At 48.2% G+C, this 14,672-nt stretch overlaps 1 protein-coding gene across 1 annotated transcript in view; it reads left to right on the forward strand.

Annotated features, from left to right (window-relative positions):
* Positions 1-14,409, forward strand: part of ADRA1D (adrenoceptor alpha 1D) — a 33,015-nt gene extending 18,606 nt beyond the window's left edge. Inside the window, exon 2 of the mRNA XM_064275817.1 lies at positions 13,808-14,409. Within this exon, the coding sequence (XP_064131887.1) occupies positions 13,808-14,409 (602 nt within the window). The remainder of the gene's footprint in view (positions 1-13,807) is intronic.
* The last annotated feature ends 263 nt before the right edge of the window (positions 14,410-14,672 follow it).

Here is a 14,672-nt window from a genome sequence, read left to right on the forward strand (position 1 = left end):
TCCCATGTGTGTAGAGTAGAACTGCTGCATTGAGTTTTCATGGCTGGGACCTTTCAGAAGTAGGTCTCCAGGCCTTACTTCCAAGGTGCCTCTGAGTAGGTTTGAACTGCCAACTTTTTGGTTAGTAATTCAGCCCTTAACCATTTGTACCACCCAGGCAGAAACTACAGCCAGGGAGTGCAGGGTGGGGGGACATTGCAGTGTTAAGTAGGAAGTCAGGGTGACTTCACTGTGAAGGTGAGGAGGGTGTCATCTGGGGGAAGAACATTCCAGACAGAGATAAGCAAGTGCAAAGGCCCTGAGGTGGGAGTGTGCCTAGCATATGAAAGAAGTGCAAGGAGGGCAGTGTGGCTGGAAGAGAGTGAGAGGGAAGTGGAAGGAGAGGAGGTCAGAGTCGGGGGACAGGAAGCTGTTGGAGGCTTTTGAGCAGGGGAAAGACAAGATCAGTTTGCATTTCTAAAGAATTATTCTGGTTGCCAGGTTGAGAATACACTGCAGGGGTAAGAGAGACACCAGTGAGGAGCTGTTCAATTAATGCAGGCAAGAGATGATGACGTCTCAGATGGGGCAGGGGACAGAGACAGGGTGGGAGTGCTTGAGTTCTAACCTCATCTCCTTCCTCTCTCCCTTCAGTCACTCTGTTTTATCCACACTCGCCTCGTCACTGTTCCTCAGACATACCAGGGCCACCTCAGGGCCTTTGCACTTGTTGTTGCCGCTGCCTGGCATGCCCATTCCCCACATGTCCACATGCCCCATTTTCTCCATTCAGCTCCTGACTCAAATGGCATGTTCTCAGCAGGCTTTTCTTGACCACCTAATCCAAAATTTATACCACCACCCAGGCACATCTCAGTCTCTCTGTCTCCCGCCCTCCACTCTGTCTTTCCTCTTCCCTCTCGCTCACACACACACACCCCTACACTCACCTCCTATCTTCCTCCCCTGCCCATTATTTTTCCCCTTTGCATGTTTTGCTATCCAACACATTTAAATTTTCCTTGTTTATCTTATTTATCAACTGTCTTCCCTAATGACCTGTAAGGGCAGAATGAGCGTGAGACGTCAGTAGACACCACAGTGGAGATGTCTAGAGGCAGCTGGATCTGTGAGTCTGGAATTCAGGAGAATGGTCTGAGCTGAAGATAGAAATGTGGCATAGTCAGCCTAAAGTTAGTATTTAAAACGATGCTGCTGCCCTCGTCCATTGCTGGTGGGAATGTAAAATGTTGCAGCCACTGCGAAAAACAGTTTGGGGGTTCCTCACAAAGTTAAACATAGAGCTACCGTATGACCCAGCAATTCCACTCCTAGGTTATACCCAAAAGACTAGAAAGCAGGAACTCAAACAGAGACTTGTACACCAATGTTCATTGCAGCATTGTTCACAATATCCAAAAGATGGAAACAACCCGAGTGTCCATCAGCAGAAAAATGGATAAACGAAGTGTGGTATACCCATACAATGGCATATCAGTCAGCCCTGAAGTGGAATGAAATCCTGACACATGCTATGACATGGGAGAACCTTGAAAACCTGCTGAGTGAAAAAAGTCAGACACAAAAGGACAAATATTGTATGACCTGACTTATATGAAATATCTAAAATAAGCAAATGCATAGAGACAAAGTAGATTAATGGTTACCAGGGGTTGCAGGAAAGCGGGAATGGGGAGTTATGCTTAATGGGTATGAGTTTCTCTTGAGGGTGATGAAAATGTTTTGGGAATAAATAATGGTGATTGTTGAAAATTAAAGAAACCATGAGACTGGGTGAAATTACAGAAAATGTGAGAAAAAAAAGGAATTAAAGACTAAACTGGGCACTCCTACCTTTAACCATGGAACAAGAGGAAGAAGCAGCAAAGAAAACTGAGGAGTCGGGAGAACCAGGAGCGTGGCGTCCTGGAAGCATCCAGGGTGGACAAGAGCAGTGCCCGTGGACTGGGGCCTGCGTAGGTTGGGCGCAGGGGCAGGGCTGGACTCCCGTTGAACTAAGAGGGCAAGCCAGCTGAGATTCCTACTCACACCTCAACCATTCTCCTCTCAGCTTCCCATATGCACAGCCGTCTGGATTTAGGTTGTGCTCCTCTGGCCAGGTCCTAACTCTGGCATGATTTAACAACCTAAACTGGAGCCCTGGTGGCATAGTGGTTAAGTGCTACAGCTGTTAACCAAAAGGTCAGCAGTTCGAATCCGTCAGGCGCTCCTTGGAAACTTTATGGGGCAGTTCTACTCTGTCCTATAGGGTCGCTATGAGTCAGAATCGACTCGATGGCAGTGGGTTTGGTTTTTTGGGGTAAACTGGAGCCACAGGAAAGGAGAGAGAGGGTAGCACTGGGTGCCTGAATGGAGAGGTGGGAGGCTGAGGAGACAGTAGTGCGCACGAACGAGCAGGGAGAGAAGGAAGCAGCTGTGACAGCAGGACCTCAGAGCTAGGGAAGGGGTAGTGTAAGGAAGGCTTCCAGGAGGAGGTGCCACTGCAGGTGGCACTACAGGATGCAGGAAAGAGGGAAGGCATTCCAGGAAACAGAAAGAGCATGTGCAAAATCCCAAAGACCAGGGAGTCTGCTGGGGCCAGAGGGTAATGAGAAGTCAGTGTGGCCACTTGCCTGGGGCACATGGAGACATTAATCTTGGACAAGAGGAGACACTCCCTTCTTCCCAAAACGGATGAGAGGGAAGGAAGGTTGCAGTCATGCTCAGAAGTGGGGGGAGCTGGTTCAGAGAGTGCCCGACTTCTTTGGTCTCTGTCTTCTCTGTGAGATAGGAGATGAGATCTGCTCTGGAGAGGAGAAGGGGCAGCTGCAAGGCTCAGAGAGAAAGGGAAAGGGAAAGGCTTTAAGGAGCTGGTGCAGGAAACGGGCGAGAGCCGGCTGAGGATAGGCAGGGAGACCTTTAGAAACACGGAACAGAGAGCTGAGGTCAGAGACCCCAAGTATGTTCAGAGGCTGGTTAAATCATGCCAGAGTCAGGACCTGGCCAGAAGAGCACAGCCTAAATACAGAAGGCTGTGCATGTGGGAATTTGAAAGGAGAATGGTTGAGGTGTGAGCAGGAATCTCAGCTGGGCCCCAAAGAAAGAGACACACGTAGAAGGGAGGTGACTGGAGAAATCCAAGGGCTGGTGGAAGGCCAAGGGGCAGGTGAGGAAGAGAGAGGACAGAGAGAGGCCCAGGTGGACAGGAAGTTGCAGTCAGCAGTGGGTGATGGGTTTTGGCAAAAAAATTAAATACTCAGATGTATGTTTTAAAGGATCCCCTTCCCTCAGCTGCTGTCTAGAGACCAGGCTACAGGACACAGAACAGGAACAGGGAGACCACTTAGAAGGACATTGCAGATAGACAGTTATGGTCTCCTGGACCAGGGTGATAATGAGAAGGTGGATGGGGGGCAGATTCTGGAGCCAATATGAGTTGATGATGGATGAAATGCAGGGTGTAACAGAAAGAGATGGATCAAGAATTTATTGAGCACTTACTGTGTGCCGAACAGGGTATACGGAGCTTAGTGTTTAAGGAAGAGATAGGAAACCACTAGTTACCCACAATGTCCTTGGCACTTAGAAGTGAATACAGTGTGCTATGGGAAGAGAGTACAACTAACAACTAACTCTTCTAATTCAGGAGTGAACAGCGGAAGGAAGGCTTCCAGGAGGAGGTGCCACTGGAACTGGCACTACCAGGTGGACAAAGGAGGAAGGGCATTCCAGGAAGCAGAGAGATCACTTGCCAAATCCCAGAGGCAAGACTGAGGAGCCTGCTGGGGTCAGAGGGCAGGGGGAAGTCAGTGTAGCCACTTGGCAGCAATGCAGGCACAATGCCCATGAGCCAGGTGCCCATCCTCAGGGACCTGAGGCAGCTCCCTATCCTGCACTCATGCCATACAATGAAATGCCCACAACTCTCTCAGACCCCCCAGAGAACCTCAGAAGAGGCTGTGGGGCAATGAGGGAGTGTGAGGCAGGGCACACGGAGGTGTAGGTGGTAAACTGGAGCACTCTGGGAAGAGGTGGGTGTGAGGCTCAGATTTGCCATCTGTCAGGGGAACAAAGGAAAAGTCTCTCTGGAGCTGCTGCCTGTAGAGGCTCGAGCCCAGACCACAGAAGTCTCCATTTTCCATGTAAGACATCTTCTCACAGTGAGCAAAGGACAAATGTGACAAAGTTGTGGCAGATGCTGTGGTACCCCACCCGTCTCTCCTAGGCCTCCAGTGTCCTTGCACCAACTTCCACTCAAACACCTACCTGCAGCTCTTTGCCCGAGGACTTTTTCTGCTCACCAGAAACCTCATTGCCAACCCATGCAGCAGGCAGAAAGTACTGAAAATTAACACCCAAGGGAGCAGCCCAATGACTGCTAGAATGGGTGTATAAATATCCTACCTCCCTCACCCCACTGGTGGAGTAACACTCAGGTACACATTCTTCACAGTCACTCAGAGTTCCCTAGTGGGTTTAAGCCCCCGTTACCCACAGTAACAACTAACTTGATTAAAAAAAAATAGTCATCGAGTCGATTCCGACCATAGTAACCCTATAGGACAGAGTAGAATTGCTCCATGGGGTTTCCTAGGCCATAATCTTTATGGAAACAGATTTCCACATCTTTCTCCCACAGAGCGACTACTGGGACCTCTAACCTTTCAGTTAGCAACCAAGTACTTAACCACTACACCATTAGGGCTCCTTGATAACACATCTCTCATTGGCTTCCTTCTCTTCCCTGTCTCTTTTTACCACTCCACTACTGGTATTTCATTTTCCTCCTGTCTTCAGCTGGGTTCTCTAGAGAAGCAAAACCAGTCAAGCATATATGTACAGAGAGACATTTATCTCAAGAAAATAGCTCATACAGTTGTAAAGGCTGGCAGGTCCCAAGTTCACGGGTTAGGCATCTGGCTGGAGGCTTCTCCTGACCTATGTAGCAGCAGGGGCTGACGAACCCAAGATCAGCAGGTCAGGTGGCAGGCTACCGGCTCACAGGCTGAAGAGGCTGATGAATGCAAGACCAGTAGGTTATATGGCAGGCTGCTGGCTCACAGGCTGTGGAGACCAACAAATCCCAAGATCAGTAGGCAGTAAAGCAGGCTGCTGGCTCAGGTTCCAAGAACCAGAGGTCAGATGATGACAAGCTAGATGCAGGATCCAGAGTGAGCAAAAGCCAGCAAACTTTGCCAGAACATCCATATATATTGGATGCAGGCCACCCCCCTGTGGAAACTTGCCTTACAACTGATTGGCTGATCACATCAGATCACATCATGGAGGTGATTACATTATATCACAAAATGGAGGATAACTACATCATTACATAACTACCAGATTACATCATTACATACCTGCCAAACACTGAGAATCATGGCCCAGTCAAGTTGACACACAACTTTAACCATCACCTGTACCCATTGTTGTCAAGTCTGTTCTGACTAATAGGGACCCTAAAGGACAGAGTAGAACTGCCCCATAAGGTTTCCAAGGCTGTAAATCTTTACGGAAGCAGACGGCCTCATTTTTCTCCAGCAGAGCAGCTGGTGGGTTGGAACTGCTGACTTTTAGTTTAGCAGCCAAGTGCTTTAACCACTGCACTACCAGGGCTCCTTTTAACCATCACAGCCAACCCTTGTCGATTTGGCACCTGTACACATCTCCTTAAACAATACATAATCACTAAATAAAGACAATTACAAATTCATACTTGCACCTAACATGATATAACTAACGTGTACAACTAAAAATGCACTAGCCCTGTTTACATCTTTTTTTTTTCTGATTTTTATTGTGCTTTAAGTGAAAGTTTACAAATCAAGTCAGTCTATCGTACAAAAACTTATATACACCTTGCTACATACTCCCAGTTGCTCTCCCCCTAATGAGACAGCCCGCTCCCTCCCTCCACTCTCTCTTTTCGTGTCCATTTCGCCAGCTTCTAACCTCCTCCGCCCTCTCGTCTGCCCTCCAGGCAGGAGATGCCAACATAGTTTCAAGTGTCCGTCTGATCCAAGAAGCTCACTCCTCACCAGCATTCCTCTCCAACCCATTGTCCAGTCCAAACCCTGTCTGAAGAGTTGGCTTTGGGAATGGTTCCTGTCCTAGGCTAACAGAAGGCCTGGGGGCCATGATCACTTCTAGTCTCAGTCAGACCATTAAGTCTGGTCTTTTTACAAGAATTTGGGGTCTGCATCCCACTGCTGTCCTGCTCCCTCAGGGGCTCTCTCTTGTGTACCCTGTCAGGGCAGTCATTGGTTGTAGCCGGGCACCATCTAGGGCTTCTGGTCTCAGGATGATGTAGTCTCTAGTTCATGTAGCCCTTTCTGTCTCTTGGGCTCATAATTACCTTGTGTCCTTGGTATTCCTCATTCTCCTTTGATCCCAGTGAGTTGAGACCAATTGATGCATCTTAGATGGCCACTTGCTAGCATTTAAGACCCCAGACACCACTCTCCAAAGTGGGGTGCAGAATATTTTCTTAATGGATTTTATTATGCCAGTTGACTTAGATGTCCCCTGAAACCCTGGTCCCCAAACTCCCGCCCCTGCTACGCTGGCCTTGGAAGCATTCAGTTTATTCAGGAAACTTCTTTGCTTTTTGGTTTAGTCCAGTTGTGCTGACCTCGCCTGTATTGTGTGTTCTCTTTCCAGTCACCTAAAGTAGTCCTTATCTACTATCTAATTAGTGAATACTCCTCTCCCACCCTTCCTCCCTCCCCCGTCTCGTAACCTTCAAAGAATATATTCTTCTCTGTTTAAACTATATCTCGAGTTCTTATAATAGTGGCCTTATACAATATTTGTCCTTTTGCAACTGACTAATTCCACTCAGCATAATGCCTTCCAGATTCCTCCATGTTATGTTATAAGTGAAGAAAACAAAAATATTTGACACACACATACAAGGAAGGAATACTCATAACAATTACAGTCCTCGTTTCTGCAACTGATCACGTGGTCATAGCTGGTATTTAGAACTACCTCTTTCTACCACCCATTGCATATTCCCTTTGCTCTCAGCAGCACCTCAGCTGCTCATGGTTCCTTGCCTGGTGGGGTGACCCAAACCTTCCTTCCTGAAGGACCTGGGCAATTAGTAATCATGTCAGAATTGGGTTGCTGTAGTTTTCCATTGACTTTAATCACAGGGCATGCTAGTACTAAGAGACATCTTAAGGTATCTCCAGTATTACAGACATATTCTTCTTTACCTCTATTATGTAATATCAATCTGAGTTATCCTTGGTAATCAGGATCAATCACACCAGAAATACAGTAACTCCCTTCTTTGCCTGTTAATTCAGGGAATGAGGAGCCCAAAGTGGCCGGGTGGCATTCTTAACTTCCTGTTCAATGAAATGTCATGTCTCCTTGTGGGAGCATTCTGCCCTTTGGAAATAAGACCTCTAGATGTGCAGAGCATAGGGTCAAAGGGACAGGAAGCAAAAGTTTTTCGAGTGGTTCACTAAGGGTAATAGTGAGTGGTGCCACTCCCATCCACTCTTTCATTCCTGGACCCATGAATCCTGGCTATGAGAGAAACAGCACCATGTATTAAACACTGGTTTAGAGCATATACAGCCTCCTGGAGAACATTGCCCCAAGCCTGTGGACTAAATTATGACACAGGGCTAGAGAGTTGATATACCCTTGAGGTAGGCTAGTGAAGGTGTTTTACTGACCTTGCCAGCTGAAGGCAAACTGCTTCTGGTGTTTCTTTGAAACCAGAGCTGAGAAAAAAGCATTGGCCAGATCAATAGCCACACACCAGGTACCAGGAGCTGTATTAATTTGCTCAAGCAATGAAACCACATCTGGAACAGCAGCTGCAACTGGAGCCGCCACTTGGTTAAGTTACAATAATCCACTATCGTTCTCCAAGATCTATCTGTTTTTTGCACCGGCCAAATAGGTGAGTTGAATGGGGATGTGGTGGGAATCACCACCCCTGCCTCCTTCAAGTCCTTGGTGGTGGCAGTAATCTCTGCAATCCCTCCAGGAACGTAGTACTGTTTTTGGTTTACAATTTTTCTAGGTAGAGGCAGTTCTAATGGCTTCCACTTGGTTTTTCCTACCATAATAACCCTTACTGCACTTGTCAGGGATCCAGTGTGGCAGTTCTGCCAGTTGCTGAGTGTATCTATTCCAATTATCTATTCTGGAACTGGGGGAATCACTACAGGATGGGTTCAGGAACTCACTCCATTAATACACAGACCTCCACTTGCCCCACTCTTTATTGGTGGGCCACAGTGACATTTGGATCTTCTGGGATTAGGGTTAGTTCACAGCCATTATCACTTGGTAATCCCCAAAAAGTATGATTATTTCCTTTTTCCCCAGTGAACAGTCCCCTTGGGAGAAAGATTAGCAGCATAAATTTTTGGCGGTATAGTAGGATCCTTCCTCAAGGGGAACTGGTCTCTCCTTCCTTCAAGGGGTTGTGGGTCTGTAAACTGGCTCAAGCCTGGGAATTGATTGAGGGGCTGTGACACTCAATTCTGGCCATTCAAGTTATACTGCCATTTTCACTTGACCTAAAATTCTTCCACTTGTACCCAAATCAAACCAAACCCATTGCCATCGAGTCAATTCCAACTCCTAGCAACCCTGTATGAGTCCATTTTTACAGATCAAGTAAATAGTAGATTTCCCATCTATTTCATTCCCAGGGACACTGTGACTAAGGCCAATCCCATAAGTCCATACAAGTCAGACTATTCTGATTACTGCTTTTACTCCTCTGTCCATTACACCTTGTCTCTGTCAATTGAGTGCCACCACCTGGCCCCTCCCACCATGGAGTTGTCTTAATTCAGTTAGGCAATTCCCACTGTCAAATCTGACTTACAAAAAATAGCAATCACAGCAGTCTTCAAGGATGCTGGAGCTCCCTTCACAAACAAGATGCAAATGAGTGGTATCCCGTGGGCATTCCACATGTGTATCTGTTGGTCCAACCTGATAAATCTGCTCTAACATGCCAGTTTCCCTAAGCCTTTGGATACCTTCTTCTACAGTATACCAAGGCAGGTCTGGTACTTCAACTTGATTTAGTGTAGGCCATTATGTAGTCCATGCTTCAGCAAACCAACCAGATAAACTCGTTAGATCCTTTCCTAACCTCTTGAGTTGAAACACTGAATGAAGAATCTCTGTTTAATGGGCCCATATCAATAAACTCTGACTGATTCAACTTTGTGTTCCTTGCATCATTATCCCACACCCTTAATAGCCATTCCCACACATATTCCCCAGGTTCTTGTTTGTACATATTAGAAAAGTCAAATAGTTCTTTTAGAGTGTATTGTACCTCTTCCTGAGTCACATTTTGTACTTCACCTTTTGGGGCTTAAAAAAAAAAAAACTGGGGCTTAAATCTAGTTATAGGTCTAGAACCAAAAATAGGTGGTGGGGATGTGTTCTGAGGACATTCAGCAATGTCATGTAAGGCCCTAGACCCCAGACACCTTTCCAAGCGATGACTCAGATGCCACCTTAGGCAATATCTTAGACAAAGGGTCTTCAGACACAGCTGGGTTAATCTCATTAGATGGGGGTGGAGGGACTAATGGTTTTACTGGAGAGAGTGGCTTAGCAGACAAAGATGGAATGTCTCTTCAGATGGGAGTCAGGGGCTAATTCTGTTTGCAGGAGTGATTCAATGGAATTTAAGGGCTAGTGTCCCCCAACTTCTTGATTATCTGCCCATATATCCCCATATCAAGTTTCAGGATCCTACTTCTTCTCAGTCAATGCCCTCATTTTAACTTCAGATGCCATTCAAGGTTGAAAATTCAATTGGCATTATAATTCAGCCACTCTAATGGTAAGACTCTGGGTTTGGTTTTTGGCAATATCAGCTCTGTTACTACAAGAAATATGGCTTTCCTTCAAGGCACAAGTGGCAACTTTGAGGTTGTTTATGTGGCACTTGAGCTGTGACTCTGAAGCCCTGAACTCATCTCTTTCTTCCACCACTCTATCTAGTGAAAGTAGGACCAACCAACCAACTTCCTTATACTTTTCATTATGACAAAATTGTAGAAAAGTATCAAACATGAGATCACCTACAGCGTGGCCTCTCACCAATACTTGATCCATTGGTGGTGATATTTTGTGTATTTCTATTGCCACTTTATGCCATGGACTAGCAGTGCCCTCTTTACTATGGAAGCAGAGTCATCAATATCTGTAAGACTAATAATCAGACTTGAGAACCAATTTAGAAGACTCATCCTTAAGCTTCTCCTGACTCACATAGCTGGAGGGGCTGAGGAACCCAAGATCAGCAGGTAATACAGCAGCCTGCTGGCTTACGGGCTGTGGAGGCCAACAAACCCCAAGATAGGCAGGCAATACAGCAGGCCACTGGCTGAAGAACCCGGTGTCAGATGATGATGAGCTAGATGTAGGATCCAGAGTGAGCAAAAGCCAGCAAGCTTTGCCAGAACGTCCATATATATTGGATGTAGGCCATACCCCCAAGGAAACTTCCCTTACAACTTACTGGCTGATCACATCAGATTACATTGTGGCGGTGATTACATTATATCACAAAATGGAGGATAACTACATCATTACATAACTGCCAGAATACATTATTATCTAACTGCCAAACTACATCATTGCATAACTGCCAAATCACTGAGAATCATGGCCCAGACAAGTTGACACACAAACTTAACTATCAAACCAAAACCACACCAAACCCACTGCCATAGAGTCAATTCTGACTCATAGCAACTCTACGGGACAGAATAGAACTCCGATAGAGCTTCCAAGGAGCGCCTGGCGGATTCGAACTACCAACCTCTTGGTTAGCAGGTGTAGCGCTTAACCACTACAGCCGCCAGGGTTTCCCCTTAACTATCACAGCTCCCAAATTAACAACTTGCATTTGAATCCTTGTCTCAGGACCTGCTTCTGGAAAAGCCTAAAGTAAGACAAAACCTCAGCAGGATACAGTAGAAAAATCCTGGGGTTGAAAAACTGAGTTTGCATACCAACTCCTTTGTGTGTAAGGAATTCCCAGCAGGCTTCCATACAGGTTTGTTGAGCATAAATTAGAATATGATGTTTACAACAAGATCCAGGCACACTACATATGCCGTGTTGCCCACCAATTGCACTTAAAATCGTGCTAATGACAATGCCCTTTGGCCAGCTTTGCCTCACCACAGAAAGCATAGTCTGCTGATTTGTCATCCTGGGCTAAATATAAAAGAATTGTAGCCTGAGTCAGAAAGTTATTTTCAGCACCCTGTCTCACTTTGCAGCCATTGAGGGACTCTGTTCTTGAGGGCGGCCTTCCTAGAGGCTGAAGTCAACCCTGGTAGCCCCCATATTTCAGGAACAACTGCCCAGCCTGTCTCCCAGGAGGCTCGTCTCCTGAGCACACCCTGACTGATGTCCCAGCCTCCCCCAAGCCCACCAGGTTTCAGCTTCTGGTTCCAGCCACTCTCCAGCGCTGGGAACTGGATCCCTTCCCAGGACTGAAGTCTCCTCTCTCAAAGGCCACATTAGGGAGGGAGGAGTGAGGAGAAACCAGTATGTATTAAGAGCCTGCTTAAGAGCTGGGCTTTAAAATGTATGAATCTTTACAAAATCCTTTCCAGAGACATATTGTTGTCCCTGTTTCACAGAAGAGGGGAGACTGAGATAGTCGTGTAACTCGCATGGATTTTGTGGTGCCGTTGTGACCCTCCTCTTCCTCTGAGGTGTCCATTATATTCAGAACTCTCCCTGTAGGGTGGGGTTGGGACACATGAATGATGTGCTAGGGCCCCAGGTTGGAGGGAGGGTGTGGTGCTTCTGCCCCCTCAGCAGGGGACTCTGCCCTTATTTCTTTGGGGGCAAGGGGAAGAGAGAGCAGGCCCTGTGATTTGTCAAGGACCCCTCCCGCCGCACCTTGGGCCTGCTTGGCCTAGAGGATCCCTCTGCCTGGGATGGGATGCTCCTGGCCCTGCTGCTGCTTCGAATGAGTGACAAAAGAGTGGCCTGTGCTTCCCAGGCCATGCCTTTGCGCATTGTTGGCTGCCTTTTGGAGATATGGCCTCTTTCCGGTCCATGGTGTGGGTGCCAGGGGGAGAGACTTGTGGGCAGGAGGGTCTTCCTAGCACATCTCAGATCCCAGCACCTCCTCCCCTACCCACCTGGAACTCTGCCCCCGCAGAGCCGTCCCAGAAACCTTCCCCAACCACGTCCACTGGGACAGCCCCATTGTCCTGCATTCCAACAGCCCATGGGAACAATTTTAGACCCTATCTCTCACCTGCTTAAAAAATATCCATGGACCCTAACAAAATAAAAGCTGGATTTCCCAGCACTTAGGGCCCTTCATCATTTGTCCCAAATGAAGTTGTCTGGGTTTATCCTACAGAGTACTCCCAGGCCCCAAACTTGTTATCCTCTTGCCTACCTATTCCACCTGGACGACTCCCCATCCTGGCTGACTCCTGCCCATTCTGAGACCCCGGAAGATTTGCTGAGCCTGAGCCCCCACCCCACAGGCACGTATGGAGCACCGCCATCACTCCCACCTCTGTTTCCATGATACTTTATTCACTTTGCTTCTTAGGGGCAAGGGCCATTTTTAGTGCCTCATATATGTGAGTCCAGCCCAGTGCCTGGCCCGGGGCAAGCCTTGGTCTACATTTAATTCAAGGGTTCTTTTTTTTTGAGCTCTGGTGGTGCAGTGGTTGAGAGCTTGGCTGCTGACCAAAAGGTTTGCGGTTCGAATCCACCAGCCCCTCCATGGAAATGCTATGGGGCAGTTCTACTCTGTCCTGCAGGGTGGCTATGAGTCGCAGTTGGCTCCACGGCAACGGGTCTGGTTTTGGGCTTTCCCCTTTTTTGTGCTGTGACTACTCAGGCATCTGGGGAACCCTATAAATCCCTTCTCAGAGTCATGCGTTCAAATGCATAAAATAAAATACAGAGGACTGCAGACGAGACCAATTTTCCTGAAAATGTCAAAATATTTCTTTTAATTTTATTGCGGTAAAATATATGTAACAAAAAGTTCGCCATTTTAACCCCTTTTAAGTGTACAGTTCAGTGACATTAATTACATTCATAGTGTGTAATACCACCACCACTATCCATTTCCGAAACGTTTTCCTCATCCCAAATAGAAATCTCAAAATATTTTAAAGTGAAAATTGTGAGTTCAGTAATAAATGTGCTTCTTCCCCAACAGTGGGGTCTAGTGACTGACATTTCAAACAGTGAGGAGAAGAGACAATATTTCAAACTATGCAACAATTGTGACAGGAAAATATGAGGAACTGCTAACATTAGGCCGAGCCATATGAAACTGCCAGTATTGCAAGGTTTTGACCTACAAAAATGGCCATTTCATATGTTTTGCCTAATTCTGTTGCCTACACTCATCACTAAAGGAAATGCTCAATTTCAGGTGAAGGTGAGTAAAAATGATGATTCTTTTTGCCCATCCAAGTTCACAAAACCAAACCAAACCCATTGCCGACGAGTGATTCTGACTCATAGAGACTCTGTAGGGCAGGGTAGAACTGCCCCATAGGGTTTCCAAGGAGCAGCTGGTGGTTTCCAACTGCCGACCTTCTGGTTAGCAACCAACCTCTTAACCACTGCGCCACCAGGGCTCCCATCCAAGTTCAGACTCCCTGAATTATATAAGGGACCCTTGGGACCCGATCCATAGAACTCTGGTTGATCACTCAGCCTTGGCCCTTGGCGGGTGGACAGGGGCGCCCCCTTGCGTCCAGGGCCTGCCTGGGCCTTCCCCCTCCCGGAGCACCTAACTAGCATCTCTCTGCCCCCCTCCCCTCCCCAGGCTCCCTGTTCCCGCAGCTGAAGCCATCGGAAGGCGTCTTCAAGGTTATCTTCTGGCTTGGCTACTTCAACAGCTGCGTGAACCCGCTCATCTACCCCTGCTCCAGCCGCGAGTTCAAGCGCGCCTTCCTCCGCCTCCTGCGCTGCCAATGCCGTCGTCGCCGGCGCCGGCGTCCCCTCTGGCGCGTCTACGGCCACCACTGGCGGGCCTCGACCGGCGGCCCGCGCCCGGACTGCGCACCCGGCCCGGGCGCCGCGCTCCCCGGTGCCCCGCTGGCCCTCATCGCGTCCCCGGCCTCTGGCTCCGCGGGCACGCCCGAGGCTCAGGTTCCAACCGCCGGCCGTTGGAAGCCTCCCTGTGCCTTCCGCGAGTGGAGGCTGCTCGGGCCGTTCCGGAGACCTACTACCCAGCTGCGTGCCAAGGTCTCCAGCCTGTCGCACAAGATCCGCGCCGGGGCCACGCAGCGCGCAGAGGCGGCTTGCGCCCTGCGCGCCGAGGTGGAGGCCGTGTCTCTTGGCGTCCGGCACGACGTGGCCGAGGGTGCCACCTGCCAGGCCTACGATTTGGCCGACTACAGCAACCTCCGGGAGACTGATATTTAAGGACCCCTGAGTTTTTTTGTTTTTGTTTTTTTTTTTTTTCAGAAAGGCGGAGGAATGTGCTTGGGCGGGGGTAGGGAGGCATGACTTTGTTCAAGAGGCCCATGTGGGGCAGGGACCCAGAAACTGGATAGGGTGGCTAGTTTGTGCCATCCCGGAGGAACTGGGTTGGAGCTTGGGCTGGGGCCTTTTTAGGGTGGAGAGTCATGGGCCCCACTCCTGGACTGGGCATGGAGGGTCTGTGGGCAACATGGGGCCATTTACTT

This window comes from Loxodonta africana, chromosome 24 (genome assembly GCF_030014295.1).
Source record: "Loxodonta africana isolate mLoxAfr1 chromosome 24, mLoxAfr1.hap2, whole genome shotgun sequence".
Taxonomy (NCBI): domain Eukaryota; kingdom Metazoa; phylum Chordata; class Mammalia; order Proboscidea; family Elephantidae; genus Loxodonta; species Loxodonta africana.